This window comes from Anguilla rostrata, chromosome 13 (genome assembly GCF_018555375.3).
Source record: "Anguilla rostrata isolate EN2019 chromosome 13, ASM1855537v3, whole genome shotgun sequence".
Lineage (NCBI taxonomy): Eukaryota > Metazoa > Chordata > Actinopteri > Anguilliformes > Anguillidae > Anguilla > Anguilla rostrata.
The window spans coordinates 35,992,115-36,010,872 of record NC_057945.1 but is presented as its reverse complement, the minus strand read 5'-3'; the positions used below and the strand labels follow the sequence as shown (position 1 = coordinate 36,010,872).

The following is an 18,758-nucleotide window of genomic DNA, read 5'->3' as shown; positions in this document are numbered from 1 at the left end:
TATTTGTAATCTCAAACCTAAATAAGTGATTTAAACAGATCTATTCTAATGGCCACAGCTTTAATCTTGTTCTGTGCCTTAATTTCTCAGAGTTTTGTCTCTTGCGCAGCTCCGTTTATTAGTTACCTCCTCGGTAAAGCAGGCAGCAAGCCGTAATTCAGCCCAGCGTTTAGGATTCACCTGTACACCGCGTCTCCGCTCGCCTTGACAGCGCCTCCCTGGCTTCCGATCCCGCAGTCCAAACACATCCAGACGCTAATTATGAAACAGTCCTACACGTTGCCCCTGGAGACTCCTTCATCCTGCAGCGCTGACGGCACCTATTCTGGACTCACCCCTGTTAGAGCCAACATGGCGGCCGTGCAAATTCCTGTGTGCTGCCTATTGCATAGGTATTGTATTTTAAAAAAGCTGTGCAAGTCGCTATAAGTGCGTCTGCTAAATGCCAGTCATGGAATGTAAATGCAATGCATCAACAGAATAACCCTTTCAGCTGTGAGATCACAAATGTGCGATTAGAATGTTCTTAAATGAACATTCTAATGCTGATGCCACAATGCCGATGCACTAACTGGTAACTGAAAGCAATGGAGTTTTAGAAAGCAGACTTAAAATTCCGAAAAAAAAAAAAAAAACATTTTAAAAAAACCTCCTCTTCAAAGGGTTAAGGAGGTCTTTAGCCCTGTTCATGCTCTCGGTAGGCAACGCGCTGAAGTTATGCTGTGTGGCCACTTCTTTAGAATGCGTCCATCATTGTATGGATTTTCGCAGTTCCTTTAACTCAAAACCCCCCACCCAGCCCCTCTCCCCTTCCCCTCCCCTCCACTCCCCTCCCGTCATTGAATGCTGCACGCGATTTGAAATCCAGGCACAGGTACAATAAATCTGTGGCCGCAGTGCCATTAGGAGACAGAAAATGCAGAAAAGATGACACTGCAAATCCCGTTTTCCGAGGAGTGATATTTGGGAGTGCGCTCGCAGTGCTGTCTCGGTAGGTCCCGCGGCGGTGGAGACAACCTTGCGGAGGGGACGGTGTCCCCCCCCCCCCCCCCAGGGGGGCTCGGTGATAAACCGACATCGCGGCAGCCCGTGCCACCCGAGGAGGGCCCCTGGGGACCGGCCTGGGCACCGACTGCGTGAACATTACAAATGTGCTGCTCTTGCAAGCGTATTTTTGACCAGTCTGGATGCGATGTCCAAGCCCAACATCATTTTACATTTTTTTACTTTTTTTTAACGCATCACCAAGCCTGTAAATGAGGGAGAACTAGGACAGTGCTGAGAGACTGATCCCTAGAAACAGAAGAACGGGTCCCCCTGATTGGGCAAATATGGTGGGAGCAACTCTCTTCATTGGTCCAAGTCACTGGTTCTTACACTTTTTAATATCGGCACCCAAATTAGAAATTGTGTGCCTTTCAGGGGCCCATCAAACACATATACTAGCACAGCCTAGTGGACTGTAGACTCACTCCACGACCCACTTCATACAATCCCACGACCTATTCTGGGTCCCGACCCACAGTTTAAGAAACTTTGGTTTAAGTAGAGAAAGCCCTTAAAGGCTATTTGTTCATGTCTGCTTTACATTACATTACAGGCATTTAGCAGACACTCTTATCCAGAGCAACTTACACAACTTTTTTACATAGCATTTTACATTGCATCCATTTATACAGCTGGATATATACTGAAGCAATTCCAGTTAAGTACCTTGCTCAAGGGTACAATGGCAGTGTCCTTACCCGGGAATCGAACCTACGACCTTTCGGTTACAAGTCTAGTTCCTTACCCACTGTGCTACACTCCGTCCGGTGTGTTCGATACCCACTGTGCTACACTCCGTCTGGTGTGCTTTATACACAAACACATGTGCAGAGTAGGTTTAGACAAATACATTTATAGTTTGACACAATATCTGCTTAATAAAATGTGTGTATTGCGTAAAAACAAAAAACTGTGAAATTTGCGCAAAGATATATTTCGATGATTTTTGCGAAGCTCAGCTCACGAAGCTCAGATCACATTTTCAGATGATGTTTGCTGTGCCAGATTCAGTATGCCAGTGGATTAATGTAGTCCGTCAGTAATTTATTCCTACAGATGTACCACTGATAAGGGGTGTCCATAGGTATTAGTACCAGCTCGCTGAGCCAGTGCGTTGATCGGATTTCATTACGTAAAACCGGAATAAACGACTCTGGCACAGCGTCTTCATGGCTATGCCCACAGAAGATAACTCACTCGGGATGGCGGGTTGTCTTCCTTTCCGTAAAAAGAGGAATAAAATGGTGTCCGCCGTATTTATATTTCAGAAATGAAATCTAGGAGATTTCTAAGAATGTGAGCTAATCCTAGATCGTCCAGCCTCAACCGAAAAACTTGCAGATTTAATGACAGGGAAGTGTGCTTGTGGAAATGGAAAATACAAAATAAGATATGGTACCAAAGTCTTCATCTCTGATATTACATACTGTTTACGTACGGTCTGCAAATCAAAAACTGCAAAAACATTACCCAACAGGTGACTCCAAACACAGAAGACACAGAGCAGGAATATTCCGGAGAAATATCAGCAGCCACATCGAATGGCAACCAAAAAAATGATCAAACATCTGCTAGGTGCACATCTGTTTTCAATCTTGTGCTGCTGACAAAATTAAGACTTGCTGTTCAAGTAGAAAGCCAAAGGCTTACTAAAACCTGTCCAATGAGCACTGCGTGGGTGTTCAAAAAAAAAAAAAAAAACCCTTTTTCCTGTCACTTGTTACATGTTGCCCCATCCCTGCACTTCTTGGTAAATTGTATTTGTCCTAATACTGTAGCTTATTCTTCTGCCTAGTTTGGCTTTGCAGATGTTAGACCAGGATAGTGTTCATTGTTCTCGGCTAGAAATAGCTGTACAAAATAAGTAATTGTACCTTACTGAACCCGTGTTTAGCAGTTGTCTACGATCATGAAAATGCACTTTTTTGTACGTCGCTTTAGATAAAAGCGTCTGCCAAATGAATGTAATGTAATGTAATGTGGGGGCCCTCCTGATTTTGTCACGTAATGTCTGTGCAAAATTAAATTTTTCCTGCCTGAACTTTCTGCGTTTAAAGTAAAAAGAGCACCTTTCTGAAAGTCGATGCTCCCAAAAAAATAAAAAATAAATTTTAAAAAAAGCAGATTCTTCAGAATTTGCACGACCGAACAGGAATCCGCAGGGAAAAGGAACACAAGACCAGCGCTCGGGTTTTGATGTGGCACAAACTGGATTGTTATGCTTGACACAAAGCAACACCTAGACAACACTTCCCTTGCCCTCCTCCGGTGACAGAATCATTAATGTCACGTTGATCGCTCAGAACAAGCCGCTTCCCTCTGTCCAATTTGGGCAGCGAGGGGGAGAGGAGCGCTCGCACAAGGTTCGCCGACGGTCACGTCCTGACCCCCTCAGCACGCTGGGGGGGAATTTGGGAGAGCAGTCACTCAAGACGGGCCCCGGCGGGACCCCGAGCAGCCCTGTCAGAAGACTTCATTATTTCGACTGCGGGCCCTCTTGTTTGCATTGACGGGTTCATTCCGGGAGGGGGGGGGGGGGGGTGTGTTGGGGGTGGATCGATACGGCTGACAAAACAGGTGGAAGCGCTGACAAATATGGCTTCAAAAAACAAAACAAAAAAGCGTGATGATTCTGTGATCCGACCAACCCCCACACCCCCCCCTACCCCTACCCCTACCCCCACCCCGCCACCCACCCTACATCCTGCCTCCCCCTCCTCGTCATAAATCCTTCTTAGAGGCCAGAAAGCGCCCCGAGGAGTTGGACAGGTGCTCCATCGCAGTTGTCGCCCTTCACGCCGTCTCGATTGATAGAGATTTCGGAGGGATCATGCTGAAAATTGTTGTGACAAACTGATGACATAGTCTGGCTACTGCACACGGGCTACCCGCCAGAACAGAGCACGCTTCCAGCACGGAAATTAGGGAGAGGGGGAGGGGAGGGAGGGAGAGAGAGAGCACAACATACAGAAAAACAGAGAGAGATAGGGAGGGAGGGAGGGAGGGAGGGAGGGAGGGAGAAAAAATAGATACAGAGAAACTGAGAGAAAGAGACAGAGAGAGAGAAAGAGGAAGCAGGACATATAGAGAAAGAGAAGGAGAGAGAGAGAAACAGAGAGAGCAAAAGATACAGAGAGAGAGGGAGTGACAGAGAGAGGCTGAGCGTGTGTTACCCTAAAGTGGCTGTAAAAACAGTTGTACAAAGTGACGTAAAAGCAGTCATTTATGACTCTGAGGCATAATGTAGTTCACAGCTCTAATAGCAGCAGGGGACTGTGCGCTCATTCTCACTGTACTAAAATTCATCTTAAATCAGGGGTTTCACCGAGGCGTTTTACAGCCAAACACACATCACACCGCACCGACTCCTCCTCCTCCTCCTCCTCCGATACCAGCGCTAGCCCTCCCTGTCATGTTAACGACTTGATTGGATTACTGAATTAATTCAGCGGTGTTATTCCACCACAAGCGCACACCCCCCCAACCCCCCCCCCCCCCCCACCCCCCCACGCCCCCACGCCCCCACCCCTCGTGCCCGAGCTCGGGGTATTGATGTCTCATGACCTCGCGGGAGGCTTGGCTGGTCAAGGCGCAGGCATCCGTGTGCTTCCTGGACAAACGTCCAGACTTTCTCTGTAGCGCTTCGCGCTAGCATCCGCTAACACCTAACACCCCTAACAACCGGACCCGCAAACATACACAGAGCGTCTCATGGGGGCACAGCAGAGTATTTTTGTACAAAATACACTGTGCTAACGCTACAGTGGTTCCCTTTTCAATATAGAGAAGTGTTCAGCAGACAGTGAATAATATAGCCTCTCTTTTTACGAGAAGCAACGTCCTCGTCCCCTTCCCATCGGTGCTCCGAGCACACAGGAATCCAGCAGGAATCCAGCAGAAGCTGCCATTTAACGTCACGGACCGAAACATGAAAGGACGCGGCGTACGGCGAACGGCCGCCCGACGCATCCAGGCTCGGCTTGGCGCCTGATGCGATTATTCCGGTCAATTAGCATCACGCGCGGCGCCCGGCAACACACGCTGGGCATCGCCTGCGTCAGAATTACGTCGGCCGTCCGCGAACTGCGTTCATCGGGAGGGAGAGTCGTGATCGGTGACTCGTGATCGGCGAATGTTTTTTTTTGCACCTCCACACCGCTTCCTGCAGCCTGAGCTCTGCGCAGACAGTGGCGCAGCTGCGTAGGAGCTCTGCGCAGACAGTGGCGCAGCTGCGTAGGAGCTCTGCGCAGACAGTGGCGCAGCTGTGTAGGAGCTCTGCGCAGACAGTGGCGCAGCTGCGTAGGAGCTCTGCGCAGACAGTGGCGCAGCTGCGTAGGAGCTCTGCGCAGACAGTGGCGCAGCTGTGTAGGAGCTCTGCGCAGACAGTGGCGCAGCTGTGTAGGAGCTCTGCGCAGACAGTGGCGCAGCTGTGTAGGAGCTCTGCCAGACAGTGGCGCAGCTGTGAGGAGCCTGCGCAGACAGTGATTGCGCTGCGTAGGAGCTCTGCGCAGACAGTGGCGCAGCTGTGTAGGAGCTCTGCGCAACAGTGCGCAGCTGCGTAGAGCTCTGCGCAGACAGTGACGCAGCTGTGTAGAGCCTGCGCAGACAGTGGCGCGCTGCTGTCAGGAGCCTCGCAGACAGTGCGCAGCTGCGTAGGAGCTCTGCGCAGACAGTGGCGCAGCTTGTAGGAGCTCTGCGCAGACAGTGGCGCAGCTGTGTAGGAGCTCTGCGAGACAGTGGGCAGCTGTGTAGGAGCTCTGCGCAGACAGTGGGGCAGCTGTGTAGGAGCTCTGCGCAGACAGTGGCGCAGCTGCGTAGGAGCTCTGCGCAGACAGTGGGGCAGCTGTGTAGGAGCTCTGCGCAGACAGTGGCGCAGCTGTGTAGGAGCTCTGCGCAGACAGTGGCGCAGCTGTGTAGGAGCTCTGCGCAGACAGTGGCACAGCTGTGTAGGAGCTCTGCGCAGACAGTGGTGCAGCTGTGTAGGTGCAGACAGTGGCGCAGCTGCGTAGGAGCTCTGCGCAGACAGTGGCGCAGCTGCGTAGGAGCTCTGCGCAGACAGTGGCGCAGCTGTGTAGGAGCTCTGCGCAGACAGTGGCGCAGCTGTGTAGGAGCTCTGCGCAGACAGTGGCACAGCTGTGTAGGAGCTGCACTTGGCTGAAGGTTTTACCCTCGAGTGTGTTGGTTCTGGTTGGAGCGAGACGCTCAAGCTGAACTGCAGTAAAGCAGACGTATAAATCCTCGGAATAGAAGTGGCTGTGACGTGCTATAAGGAGCACAGCTAAAAAGACACTCAGACATGTTCTCTGAAAGTAAAAAAAATGTATTTTGCTTTGAATATATTCGTATATTTGTGTGTGTGTGTGTGTGTGTGTGTGTGTGCATACGCAGGCACGCGCATGTATACATACCTGTATATACACACACAAACAAACACACACACACAATAAATGAAATATGACCTGTAAAACGTCCAATGAACTTCAGAAACAAAATGAGTAATATTCTTCCTTCAAAGCTACTATAACAGTAACGTAGTGCTATGAAAGTGAATAAGGTGTGAGGGCACAGGGGGAGTTCAGACGCTGCGGAGGCATTGTCAGCCATATTGTCACACTTACTCATTAACACTCACGAGGCTGGTCTCACCTGCCTGTTTTGGCGTCCCGCTCCTTTCACGCGCGGCAGACGGGCTATTTCTTCCACCTCTCCTGTGAAAGCGACAAGGAGGTGGAAATGTCAGAAAGCCCCGGAGGAGGAGGGGGGGAGGCCGAGCCAAAAAAAAGAGGAGCGCTTTTGGGCACGAAGCGTGCCGAGAGATGAGTCATTAGAGCGTGAGCGAGGGGCAACGCCACGATCGAGTCACCGGCGGCACAGAGAACCTCGCTTACGGCTAAGAGCCTTCTCACGGTTAGCCAGCGCGTACAATACCACAGTACCAACATGGTACTGAGACCACGAGGCTACGCAGACATACAGGCAATTGTAATGATGTACTCCACCAACTGCCAAATTCTCTAAATGACCCATCTTATCATTTAACCCTTTGAAGAGTGTGGTTTTTGTTTTTTTTGGATGGTGTTTTCAAAATCAGTGCTGAAAAAGTCAGTGTTCCATCACTTCCAATTAACAGCAGTGAGTGTTAAATCAGCATTAGAATGTTCAGTTACAAATAATTCTAATGACGTACGTGTGACCTTACACCTTAAAGGGTTAATGTTCCTGGGCATAATATGGCTCAATTGATTATTGCTGAGACAATAAAGCAGTAAGTCAGTATGATACAGTTAGGACTGAGTCAGGGAGGGAAACTGGCAGGGTTAAAACTCCCTCTTCTCTGTTCTGCACATCAAAGCTTCTGCCGAGAAGCTTCAAGCAGTTCTTCAACGGAGAGAATCCTCTTCAGCAATGGCACACAGTAGGCTGATCCCCACTGCTCTACCCGAGAGGAATTAGATCAGCGTTTTATTTTTATTATTTTATTTTAATCGCGTCCTGCTAAGGCTTGCCACATTGCCAGACCTGCTCACACGACAGTAATTTAGTCATTTTTGGCTCGCAGAAAGACGCTTGCTTCCCCCCCCCCCCCACTTCCCGATGTGGAACGGCCAATGGCGTATCAGCGCTCGCCGTTGCTAGCGATTTGACGGTCCGTGTGATGTCATCAGCCTCTTCCTGCACGGCCTCGTGGGTACCTGATCAGCCAGAGGGGGTTCGGACGTGTTGAAGAGAAGCTGTCAAGCCGACCGTAACCCCCCCCCCCCCCCCCATTTCCTTAAAAGCCAATCGACCTTTCGCACCGCGAGCAGAAACCGTAATTTCGACAATTTCCGCGAGGTATTTTTTTTCGAGGCTGTGAAAGGGCAGCAACGCGATGGTCGAGGTGATGACCCGTGCCCTAAAATCACCGGGAGCGGCAGGGACACAGCCTACAATTTCAGCAACACTTGAAGTTTGTTTATAAATAATTTATTTTCACATATCGACGCAGTGCTGGAGGGTGACTGGCTCAGAATGCCTCCTAAGAAATCCATCGATCGTCATACACATTTTAGTGTATAAAGATCTCTCACCCTAATGCGTGAACACATTTTAGCAAACAGGGACCCCCCCACCCATCCTAATACATAAAGATCACATGATTTATATTCGTTTCAGTTTTAAGCCAATAGCAGACCTTCTTTATCTGGACTGTTTGATCTCCCGTTAATTTGATTGCGCAGCTGATTTCATAGTCTTTTCCCCCTCGAACGTGTACCACGGTGAAAGACAGAGCAAGCGCCCACATATGCAAAAAAAAAGCACCGCAACATTTTTATAAGCTGGTTAATCCTGCATACGCACACGCATTTAAATCAAGCACTCGTACGTAGGTATCCGTCTTAAAATCATAAATCCCCAGTATTAGCACAAACTAATAAAAGTCAATATTCAATATACTTTTTAATTCATTCTGGTATTTTCCTATCCCCTAAACACACATAAATCACATCACAGAAAATCGAATTCCTTCAACTCTTTGGATTCGATTACGAAATCATCTACACCTGCAGAGTTTTTGCAAAACCATTTTTTAAAAGGCATGGCAGGTATATAAAGCATAAAATAAAGAAAAGGCGAAAAAGTATAGTCAACTATCAGCGCACCCACACATAGATTTGGCCTGAATCCAATCGAAATTTGCCTTTAAATTTGTTCAGTGCAAGTGATATGCCTGTAAAAAAACTGATATTTTATTTAGGTTTTTAAATGTATTACAGAGACGACGGGCAGAGGTAGAACCCGAGTGTGAGAAATCCCAGGAGGAAGCGCGGGTTTTGTAATTTGAGCGAGGTACTTAACCCTGAACGGCTCCTGTAAATATCCAGCTGTACAAATGGATAATGTGTGAAATTTAGACGGTTGTAAATCATCCCGAAAAAAGGATTCTGCAAAGCCAAAAAAAAAAAATAGCATCAATAAATCAACGGTATATTAGCGTGATAAAGTGGGTCGGGGTGTAAACATTTAGCAATAACAGCTGCCACGGCGACGGACATTTTTTATTTTTGGTTTATAACTGCAAGGTAACCCTTTTTTTTTGGTGCCCGTGCAGGACCGGACCCAATATTGTGTGTTGCTTCAGCCTGCCAAATATGATTTATTTCAACCGGGCCTCCAACGGTAAACAGACAGGACGCAGATGCGCAATTTAGGGGCCAATTAGTTTTCCAAATTACTTCTAACCCTTCGGACACCTCATTTGCATCCAGGTAGCACCCCCACCCCCCCCCCCCCGCCCCCCCCCCCCCCCCCCACCCCAGATTAGTTTAGTTTAAAGAAGTTAATCAACTTGTTACTCACTCACAACTTGTAAGCGCTGATAACTTTAACAGAGACGAAAAACTGAAATTGAAAAAAAGGCGAGCTGCACGGAACAATTACTGTCACCAGGCAACGTTATTCTCCACCGTAATAACAGTCCTTATCTCGAAACGAACTCTCCTCTATCTAGACACGCTGCCCTCTTTTTGAAAATCCGCCCGTTTTAGTATTTTCTTTGATAGTAAATCATTCTCGACACACACCACACACCACACACACACACACACACACACACCAGACACGCACACACACCGGACACACACAACGGACACACACACCGGACACACACACCGGACACACACACACACACACACACACACACCGGACGCACACACACACAACGGACACACACACACGACACACACACGACACGCACGCACACAGCACGCACGCACCACGACACGCACGCCACGCACGACCACCACAGCAACGCCGCACACACACCACACACACACACGCACACACACACACGCACACGCACACGCACACGCACACGCACACGCACACGCACACGCACACGCACACACACACACAGGACAACTGGCTGGCGCGCTCCCTGCCGTTGCTAGCGGAGCAGTTCATTGCAGAATAAATCAGGCCTTTTCGGATGAGGCGCGGTGTGACACCCACTGAGCGCCGCAGTCAAACGCACCGCGCTGAAGGTCAGCCCGTGTCACACTTCTGATATATCGGTCTTTGAGACTGATGAATTTCATCCATCTCCCTGTCGATTCTCCCCTCGACAAGAGCCGGCTGCATGCATTTTTCATTTTGAAATGTCTGCCCTTACATTCTTTAATAATTCAGACCTGTGAATACGTTTTTTTTTTTTTTTTTTTTGAGATTTCCACCTGCGCCAATATGGGGCATGGGGGTTAGATCTTGCAGATGTACCCACGGACTGTTGAAATCTACACCGGTGGAACTTTTCAGAGGCAGCGAGGTAGCAGTGAAACCTAGCGTACTTCAACCCAAGAATACTTAAATAAGAGCGCTAATTTAGTCAGGAAAATGGCGAGCGTTGTTGGGCTGAACGGCCAGTTCTCGTCATCATCTTATGTTACACAGACTCGCCGTGAGGAAGGACTGATCTGAAACGAATGGAAGGGGAAATTCAGCAGCGCTGCTCAGTTCTCGTCAGCCTTTTGTTGTTCAAGGACACGTTTAATTTCTTAAGATAAAGATTTAAGGTTGTGGGTGTCGAGGTCAGCGGCAGACTCCCAGCTCTTAATTACCACAATCAGCTATTTCCCGGTGTCCCAGGGGTTCCCCCCCTCTCCTCACTGGAAGCTCCAGATCTGAGAATAGCCCGAGTTCAATGTTGCCAAGTCAGGGGGGTCCTCCCGAGGTCAGGCCCTGCCCCTTCTAATTAGGCCGCTCGCGCGCATAATGCATTCTGGGGAGGCGGGCCGGTAAGCCCTGCAGATTGGCCCCCCCTAACCTCCGAATTTCTTCTCAGACCGTCCCCGTGCGGTTTTACCGCGGAGCGCGCGCTGACGTCCGCGAGCACGCAGGCCGGGTCGGGCAAAAGAGCACATACTGGCCGGGATCCATTTGTGCTGTACTCCACTTGACATTGACTCGCCAGTGTAAAGCAAAGCAGTTTTATTTAAAAAATAAAATAAAATAAATAAATAAAATAAAAAAATCTTCCTGGACACAGTTTGACAAGTTCAAGAAAAAAAAAAACTTTGTGAAAAAACTAACCTTGCATTAATTTGTAAGTGAGTAAAGGTTGAATCCAAGCCTTTGTAGAAAAGGGGTTTGAAAAGGATGAATCAAGAGCACTTCACGGAGTGAGCGAGTTAGAATTCGCTTTAGTTCAGCTTGCCATTCTTCAGTATCTAACATCCTGTCATTCTCAGTCTGAATATCACGGTAGGCACATTGGAAAAGCTTCCCATTGTTCAACTATGTCACCAATGATCAGGTACCAAGACACACAGGTATCTGATACCTCAACAACATATTTTCTGGATCTGATGAAGGATTCTATCTCTGAAATATGTTCGTTGCTGCCTGAACCTTGTTTTGCTACATGCTTGTTTTACCGTGGATGAGCGTCCATTTTTTGCAAGCCAAAACAAATGCGTCTTTTCTTTCAAGCTAGTCAGTGCAATTACCTGCGTAGTTAAAAATGTAAAAATGCAGTTTAGTGCTGTACACTGCATGCTCAAAATTGTTGCGATAGACAATCGAGTTTTCATGTAACCGATTAAAACTACATTTTATGGTGAAAAGTTTGAATGAATATTTTCGGTTCCTCTGTGAACTTGAGCGCACCTTCCTCTGGCCTATTCGGCCAGGGCACAGTCAGCAAGGACCGCGTAACAGTGCAGATGCTCGATCCTCGCCGACTGTTCTCCCGGCAGTCCAGAGCTAGAGCCAGGGCTGTTCTCTCGCTAATGTGCAAGCTTGCTAAATGGATCAAACTGGATAGCCAACTGTCCAGGGAAAGTATCTACTGTAACATTACATGGAACTTGCTAAGTAAGCAACTCTTTCTGGGGGGGGAAAGGCCATGGATACTTTCTAGGTAGCTATCATACAGCAACATTTTGTCAAAAAAATGACAGAATGTAGTATCATCGCGTTTATTAAAAATACATTGGCCTCACTAGTTTGGATGAAGGGACCAGACATATTATATTTAAAGTACTACTTTTTAACTAGCTACTATTTAATAGCTAGACGCCACTAGGTCACTAAGTTCACAGAGCTTGGCTCCGGAAGGATTTTATTGGTTGTGCATAAACAAATAAAAAAAATCGAAAATGATGGGAGAGGGGACTGATTGGACAATGCCAATCCAACCTCTGACGGAGCGAGACGTCCGACTGGAGCCTAAGTCAACAACGTCGGCAACACGGTTACCAAATAAGGCCTTCTGTCAGGTGACCCCGTTCCCTCGGTTACGGTCAGGCGTGCGGGCCGACCCACTGTGATGTAACTGCTTCTCCTGAGCGCTCGGCGACTCATGTTGCTGCGGTGGGCTGGTGTAAAATTAACCTCACATTGCTGAGTGCAGCGGGCCCCATCTTTGGGCCCCATCTTTGTGGCCCCATCTTTGGCGTACGCGCGCGGAAGAGAGGTGGTGACGACTCGCGGGTTCATGGGAAAACAGCTTGGAAAGGACTGATAAGCGTGCGCAGGGCCGCGACACTAACGCCGGTAAACGAGAGTCACACGCTCACCCCTTCCCCTCAGCCACAGAATAATTTAAAAGAACAGACAAAATTGAGAGCCACAGACTTTATTTGGGGAAATACAGCATCATTCCTGACTTCAAGGAACCAAAGACAATGGAAGTCCTGAGGGGATCCTAAAATAATAATAATAATAATAATGCAGAAAAATAAACCATACATTATTACTTAAGCCTTTACCCTGAATATGGCTTTACAGTAGCATTAAGTGCATGTCAGCTGAAGTATATGCAGTTTGTGTGTAATACTGGCTTACACACATATATGGTTTATTGAAAGAAATGTGCATATGCAAATATCTTTCCCATGATAATGTCCACGCACTGTACAGATCTCCCTTATGGTCTTATACCAAAACGTATAGCCTAATCCTTATTTTACTTCGGACAATGAACAGTCTACACAGTTAAACTTCATCATCAATCAAGTGTGTCCTCATTGAAATGCTGAGACCTCATTTAATTTAGCATATTAAACATTTCAATGCTACCGAAAGCGGTTAGCACGTTAGCAGGCAGCCAGTTAGTCATAGCTTGATGTGATTATTACACCGCGCAGTTAGCTGTCAGGCCACTGCCATGTTCTACATGCCACACTCACACTTCCCTCCAAAAATATTTTTACTCTGCAGAAGTGAGGGTTTGACTGCCCTAAGGGCCTGTCTGATTATCCTCCCCCCCCCCCCTTCTGCCCCCCTCCTCTGCCCCCAATATTTAATTACTCCTGGCGCTCCTACGCACCGTTACAGGCCACGGCGTATAAAGCGGCGCTAGCCCTAGCGTTAGCTGTATAATCGGAGGCTCCAGTCTGGGCTCGGAGCCCCCGGCTCTCGGAGATGAAAGCCTGGCCGGGTAGCCGTGGAGACCAGGCTCTCCCTCCGGGCGGCGGGGGGGGGGGCTGGAGCGAGGTCTTTCAGAGTGCAGCTCGCCCCCCAACGCCACGCTTTTATTATTTGATGAGACGGTCGGGGGAGACAAGTTAATTGCCCTCCGACAGCTCAGGCCCAGCTCTGCCCGGTATCAGACGGCCCCCTCTACCAGACAGGCCCCCGTGTTCCTCCCCCCCCCCAAAAAAAAGATATGGATGGGGGGCGGGGGGGCAGGAATTTCATCCAGATCCTCCAGAGTTCCCCCGTGGCTTCAAAAGATAAACTGCCCCCCATGGCTTTTCTCTCTTAAAAGATAAAAAAAATAAAATTTTAAAGAGAGTCCGCGCTCTGTTTGTTTCAGTGCTCAGCGGCCTATTACCGAAGCAAACACACCGACTTCTCAGTGTTTGTTCAGACAGATAAGAGACTAAAAATCAGGCCTTGATTAGTAATGAATGCACATTCTTCAAGGTTCTAAAACGTGTCTCTCAACGAGCAATAATCAAACAGATTTTCATTTTAGAGGACACGGATAGACACACGTAACGCGTGAGAATTGCACAATGTCAGAGTGAGCGGCGAACAGCTGCACGACGTCGGCGTAAGAACGGCTGGCCGGTCTCAACGCCGTGTTTTTCTCTCTCTCTCTCTCTCTCTCTCCCCGTCGGTCCAAGTGGGACGCCATCAACGAGATGGACGAGTACTTCAGCCCCATCCACACCTACCAGGTGTGCAACGTGATGAGCCCCAGCCAGAACAACTGGCTGCGCACCAACTGGATCCAGCGGGACGGGGCGCGCCGCATCTACATCGAGGTCAAGTTCACGCTGCGCGACTGCAACAGCATGCCGGGCGTGCTGGGCACCTGCAAGGAGACCTTCAACCTGTACTACCGCGAGGCGGACCGCGACGCGGGCGCCGCCGTCCGCGAGAGCCAGTTCTCCAAGATCGACACCATCGCGGCGGACGAGAGCTTCACCGGCGTGGACCTGGGCGTGCGCCGGCTCAAGCTCAACACGGAGGTGCGCGGCGTGGGGCCGCTGTCCAAGCGCGGCTTCTACCTGGCCTTCCAGGACATCGGCGCCTGCATCGCCGTGGTCTCGGTGCGCGTGTACTACAAGCGCTGCGCCGCCATGGCGCGCAACCTGGCCGTCTTCACCGACGTGGTGACGGGCGCCGACTCGTCCTCGCTGGTGGAGGTGCGCGGCCGCTGCGTGGACCACGCCGAGGAGCGCGACACGCCCAAGATGTACTGCAGCGCCGAGGGGGAGTGGCTGGTGCCCATCGGGAGGTGCGTCTGCAGCGCCGGGTTCGAGGAGCACGGGGACTCCTGCGTGGGTAAGTGACGGGACCCGCTAATGGGACGACCTCGTCCGCGGGACCTTTGCATATTTAAGACCGTCGCGGGTCACAGTAATTAAAAACAATTAATCACGGCGAGCAGGCAATTAAACATGCATAAAGTAATGGGCTGGAAGAGGCCGTCCGCAAATGAGCCACGGAACGCTAATTCTGACAAATTTCCGAATTACCTGTCTGCTTCGGCCGAAAAAAAAAAGAAAAAAAAAAACGGAGGGAAGAGAAAAAAACGCTCTCCAGGGTAAGAGTTGTTTTGACAGCTCATCGGTAAAACATTGTCTTAAAAAACCTCGGCGTGAATTATGCATAGGTGGCTAAGGATTCATTTTGCGATCCACCCACTATAATTTGTAATAGGGGGCCGCTTAATGAAACTCCACTCCCGAATCCTCGGGCCATCAGACGCCGGGTAATTTGGAGAGTGAAACCAGTCGAGAGGCAGGACCCACGCTGACAAGTGCAGTGAGACAAGTGAAGAAAAAAGCCGCTAATTGTTTTTAGCGAAATGAAGAAGAAAACTGCCATCGCCTAAAACGTTGCACGCACTCACCTAAAACATGACCTAATGTGTGTATGCTTGTGTTTATATGTAGATATATAAGAAAAACTGATTTGTAGATGTCTTGGCTCATAAAAACATCCTACAGTATTCACATGGAAGATGTGTGTGCAATCAGGGTGCATTTTTAAGCAAACGGGACATGTATATATTAACTGATGTAAAACTAGAAGTAAAGTAAGTCTGGGTAGAGATTTTTTCTGAGCACTGCACCTGGCCTGACTGTGTTTATGGCAGTCTTTACATGCATTTTAAGTGTTTTGATATCGCAATATGTTTCTTAACTATAATTATTTTTAAAAGATTATTTTAAAGCTTTGGAATACAGAGTACTAAAGTCGCCATTTAAATACAGTTAATCAACATAAACAAATAAATATAATAGCCTACATAGGCATACCTAATGATTTTTTTATGGGTAATTCATAAAAAATAAAGTACATTTTTTATTGATTTTAGTTTTTCAGGGAGTTAACTTCGCAAACTTTAATAATAAATACATAGATGACACTCACATGAACATAAATTTTTTTTTTTTTTTTTTTAATTCCACTTCTTGCATCTTTCAATGGCCCATATATGCCTGTGAGTTTAATATGTGTGTGTGTGTGTGTGTGTGTGTGTGTGTGTGTGTGTGTGTGTGCACGCGAGTGTGCGTGAGTGTGTTGTGGACGTTGTTTAAGGTATATAACTGAATGATCCTCACACCCAAAGAACTCCGCCAGAATTTTATAATTTGTCCTAACACTCCCCTGGAAAAAAAAAAGGCTCAAGTGATCTCTGAACCTTAAATAATGGAGATCCAAATCTGTGTAAATACCTGAGATGTTTGAGAAAGGAGATGATGAGTGAGCAGGTCAGAGCCCATAAATCAGCTCCTGCATGCAATGCAGGTCACTGGACTAATTTCTCCTGAGAGAACCGACAGCATCACGCACAGCCCAGGGACAGCCGTCACACACAGCCCTGAGACAGCCATCACACACAGCCCAGAGACAGTGGTCACACACAGCCCTGAGACAGCCATCACACACAGCCCAGAGACAGTGGTCACACACAGCCCTGAGACAGCCATCACACACAGCCCAGAGACAGTGGTCACACACAGCCCTGAGACAGCCATCACACACAGCCCAGAGACAGTGGTCACACACAGCCCTGAGACAGCCATCACACACAGCCCAGAGACAGCCCTGAGACAGCCCTGCACAGCCCTGAGACAGCAGTCACACACAGCCCAGAGACAGCCCTAAGACAGCCATCACACACAGCCCTGAGACAGCCATCACACACAGCCCTGAGACAGCCCTGCACAGCCCTGAGACAGCAGTCACACACAGCCCTGAGACAGCACTGAGACAGCCATCACACACAGCCCTGAGACAGCCATCACACACAGCCCAGAGACAGCCATGAGACAGCCCTGCACAGCCTTGAGACAGCAGTCACACACAGCCCTGAGACAGCACTGAGACAGCCATCACACACAGCCCAGAGACAGCCCTGAGACAGCCATCACACACAGCCCAGAGACAGCCCTGACACAGCCATCACACACAGCCCAGAGACAGCCCTGACACAGCCATCACACACAGCCCAGAGACAGCCCTAAGACAGCCAACACACACAGCCCAGAGACAGTGGTCACACACAGCCCTGAGACAGCCATCACACACAGACCTGAGACAGCCCTGCACAGCCCAGAGACAGCCGTCACACACAGCCCTGAGACAGCCCTGCACAGCCCAGAGACAGCCATCACACACAGCCCTGAGACAGCCCTGCACAGCCCAGAGACAGCCGTCACACACAGCCCTGAGACAGCCATCACACACAGCCCTTAGACAGCCCTGACACAGCCATCACACACAGCCCAGAGACAGCCCTAAGACAGCCAACACACACAGCCCTGCACAGCCCTAAGACAGCCGACACACACAGCCCAGAGACAGCGGTCACACACAGCCCTGAGACAGCCATCACACACAGCCCTGAGACAGCCCTGCACAGCCCTGAGACAGCAGTGCACCGCCATCACACACAGCCCAGAGACAGCCGACACACACAGCCCTGAGACAGCCGACACACACAGCCCTGCGACAGCCATCACACACAGCCCTGGGATAGCCGACCGCTCGGCACGGGGCCTCCTGGCAAGCAGAGGCCGTCACGCATAAAGCAGCCTCTCCGTGACAGGAGACAGGGTCTCGGGGGAGAGGAGAGGGCCTTTTCCGGGGGGGTGGGGGGGGGGGGCGCACCGTCCGTTACTCCAGTCAGACGCGGCTGACGGAACGCTTCACGCGCGCGACACATTCCGTGCGCTCCTTTAAAGCGACGATCAAAACAAAGGCCGCCCTTGAGGTGTCAGCGCTGTCGACCCGCCCCCGGGTCTGATCCGCCGGGGCTCCTCGACCTTTCGCACCGAAAAGGGGGGGGGGGGGGCAGGGGGCTGTGGGGTTGGGGTGTGGGGAAACACTCGTCTGGATCTCACGCGAGATTGTCAGCTCAGATCAACTCTAATTTTTCCACTTGATTTGTCCTCTCTCTCCGAAGCATCTCTCAGTCAAGTTCACATCTCCACATCTTTACAGGGTCCCCCCCCCCTGATTCTGTCGCTCTTACGTTCACAGTCACGCTCAGCTTTCACACACTGGGGCTGCAGAACGCACAGGGCGAGTGGCCGAGGAGCCGAGAACATTTCCGACGAACCCGCGTAGCTACCGCAGTGTGGGGGCTTTGCGGTGTTCCAGGCGTGATATTTATTTCCTTTATTGCCTTACTGAGCAAGCGCGCATCGATTCGGCCCCCTGTAAAAAATGGCCCCTCCAGCCTCACAGGCATTAGGTGGCCTTCACCTAATGGGAGTTCGGCCTGGGCCTGACAAAATAAATTAACCAATTAATCCTGTCTCCATCTATAACCCCCAAATGGTGTTTTTTTTTTTTGTTTTTTGTTTTTTAGAATGAATGTGTTTAATTGCATTTATGCAACTTCCTAGTATTATCAGAGAGTTTGGGGGGGTGGGGGGGGTGGGGGTGGGTGGGTGTGATCACCCACACGAGTGTTCGATGGGAGCTTCTTCACTACTGGAACGCTACCGTGCACCCATTAGGTGTGGGAGGAGACAGAGGCATTTATTTAGCTCAGGCCTGATTTTAAGAACAGACTGAGAATTAATTTTGAAATTACCGCAGGGGAGGTCTGTACACTTTGTGTGAAGTGCAGTGGGGTCCAAGGAAGGACCTTCATTTAATGTCGGCAAACTCCCGTACAGCACACTGACCCCCCTTAATGCACAACAGAGTAACAGCCACTAGCCTACTACATAAATAATGTTCAATTAAAGATGTTTATGGAT

The 18,758-nt window shown here is 49.4% G+C and overlaps 1 protein-coding gene and 1 long non-coding RNA gene across 4 annotated transcripts in view; one reads left to right on the top strand and one right to left on the bottom strand.

Annotated features, from left to right (window-relative positions):
- Nucleotides 1-18,758, top strand: part of epha8 (eph receptor A8) — a 91,231-nt gene that overhangs the window by 33,113 nt on the left and 39,360 nt on the right. The window contains exon 3 of the mRNA XM_064305357.1: nucleotides 14,157-14,820. Coding sequence (XP_064161427.1) covers nucleotides 14,157-14,820 — 664 coding nt within the window. The remainder of the gene's footprint in view (nucleotides 1-14,156; nucleotides 14,821-18,758) is intronic.
- The window catches only part of LOC135237846 (uncharacterized), a 48,449-nt gene that overhangs the window by 22,971 nt on the left and 6,720 nt on the right, over nucleotides 1-18,758 (bottom strand). For all 3 annotated transcript variants that reach the window (XR_010324944.1, XR_010324943.1, XR_010324942.1), the window contains exon 2: nucleotides 6,666-6,755. This is a non-coding gene — a long non-coding RNA (uncharacterized LOC135237846). The remainder of the gene's footprint in view (nucleotides 1-6,665; nucleotides 6,756-18,758) is intronic.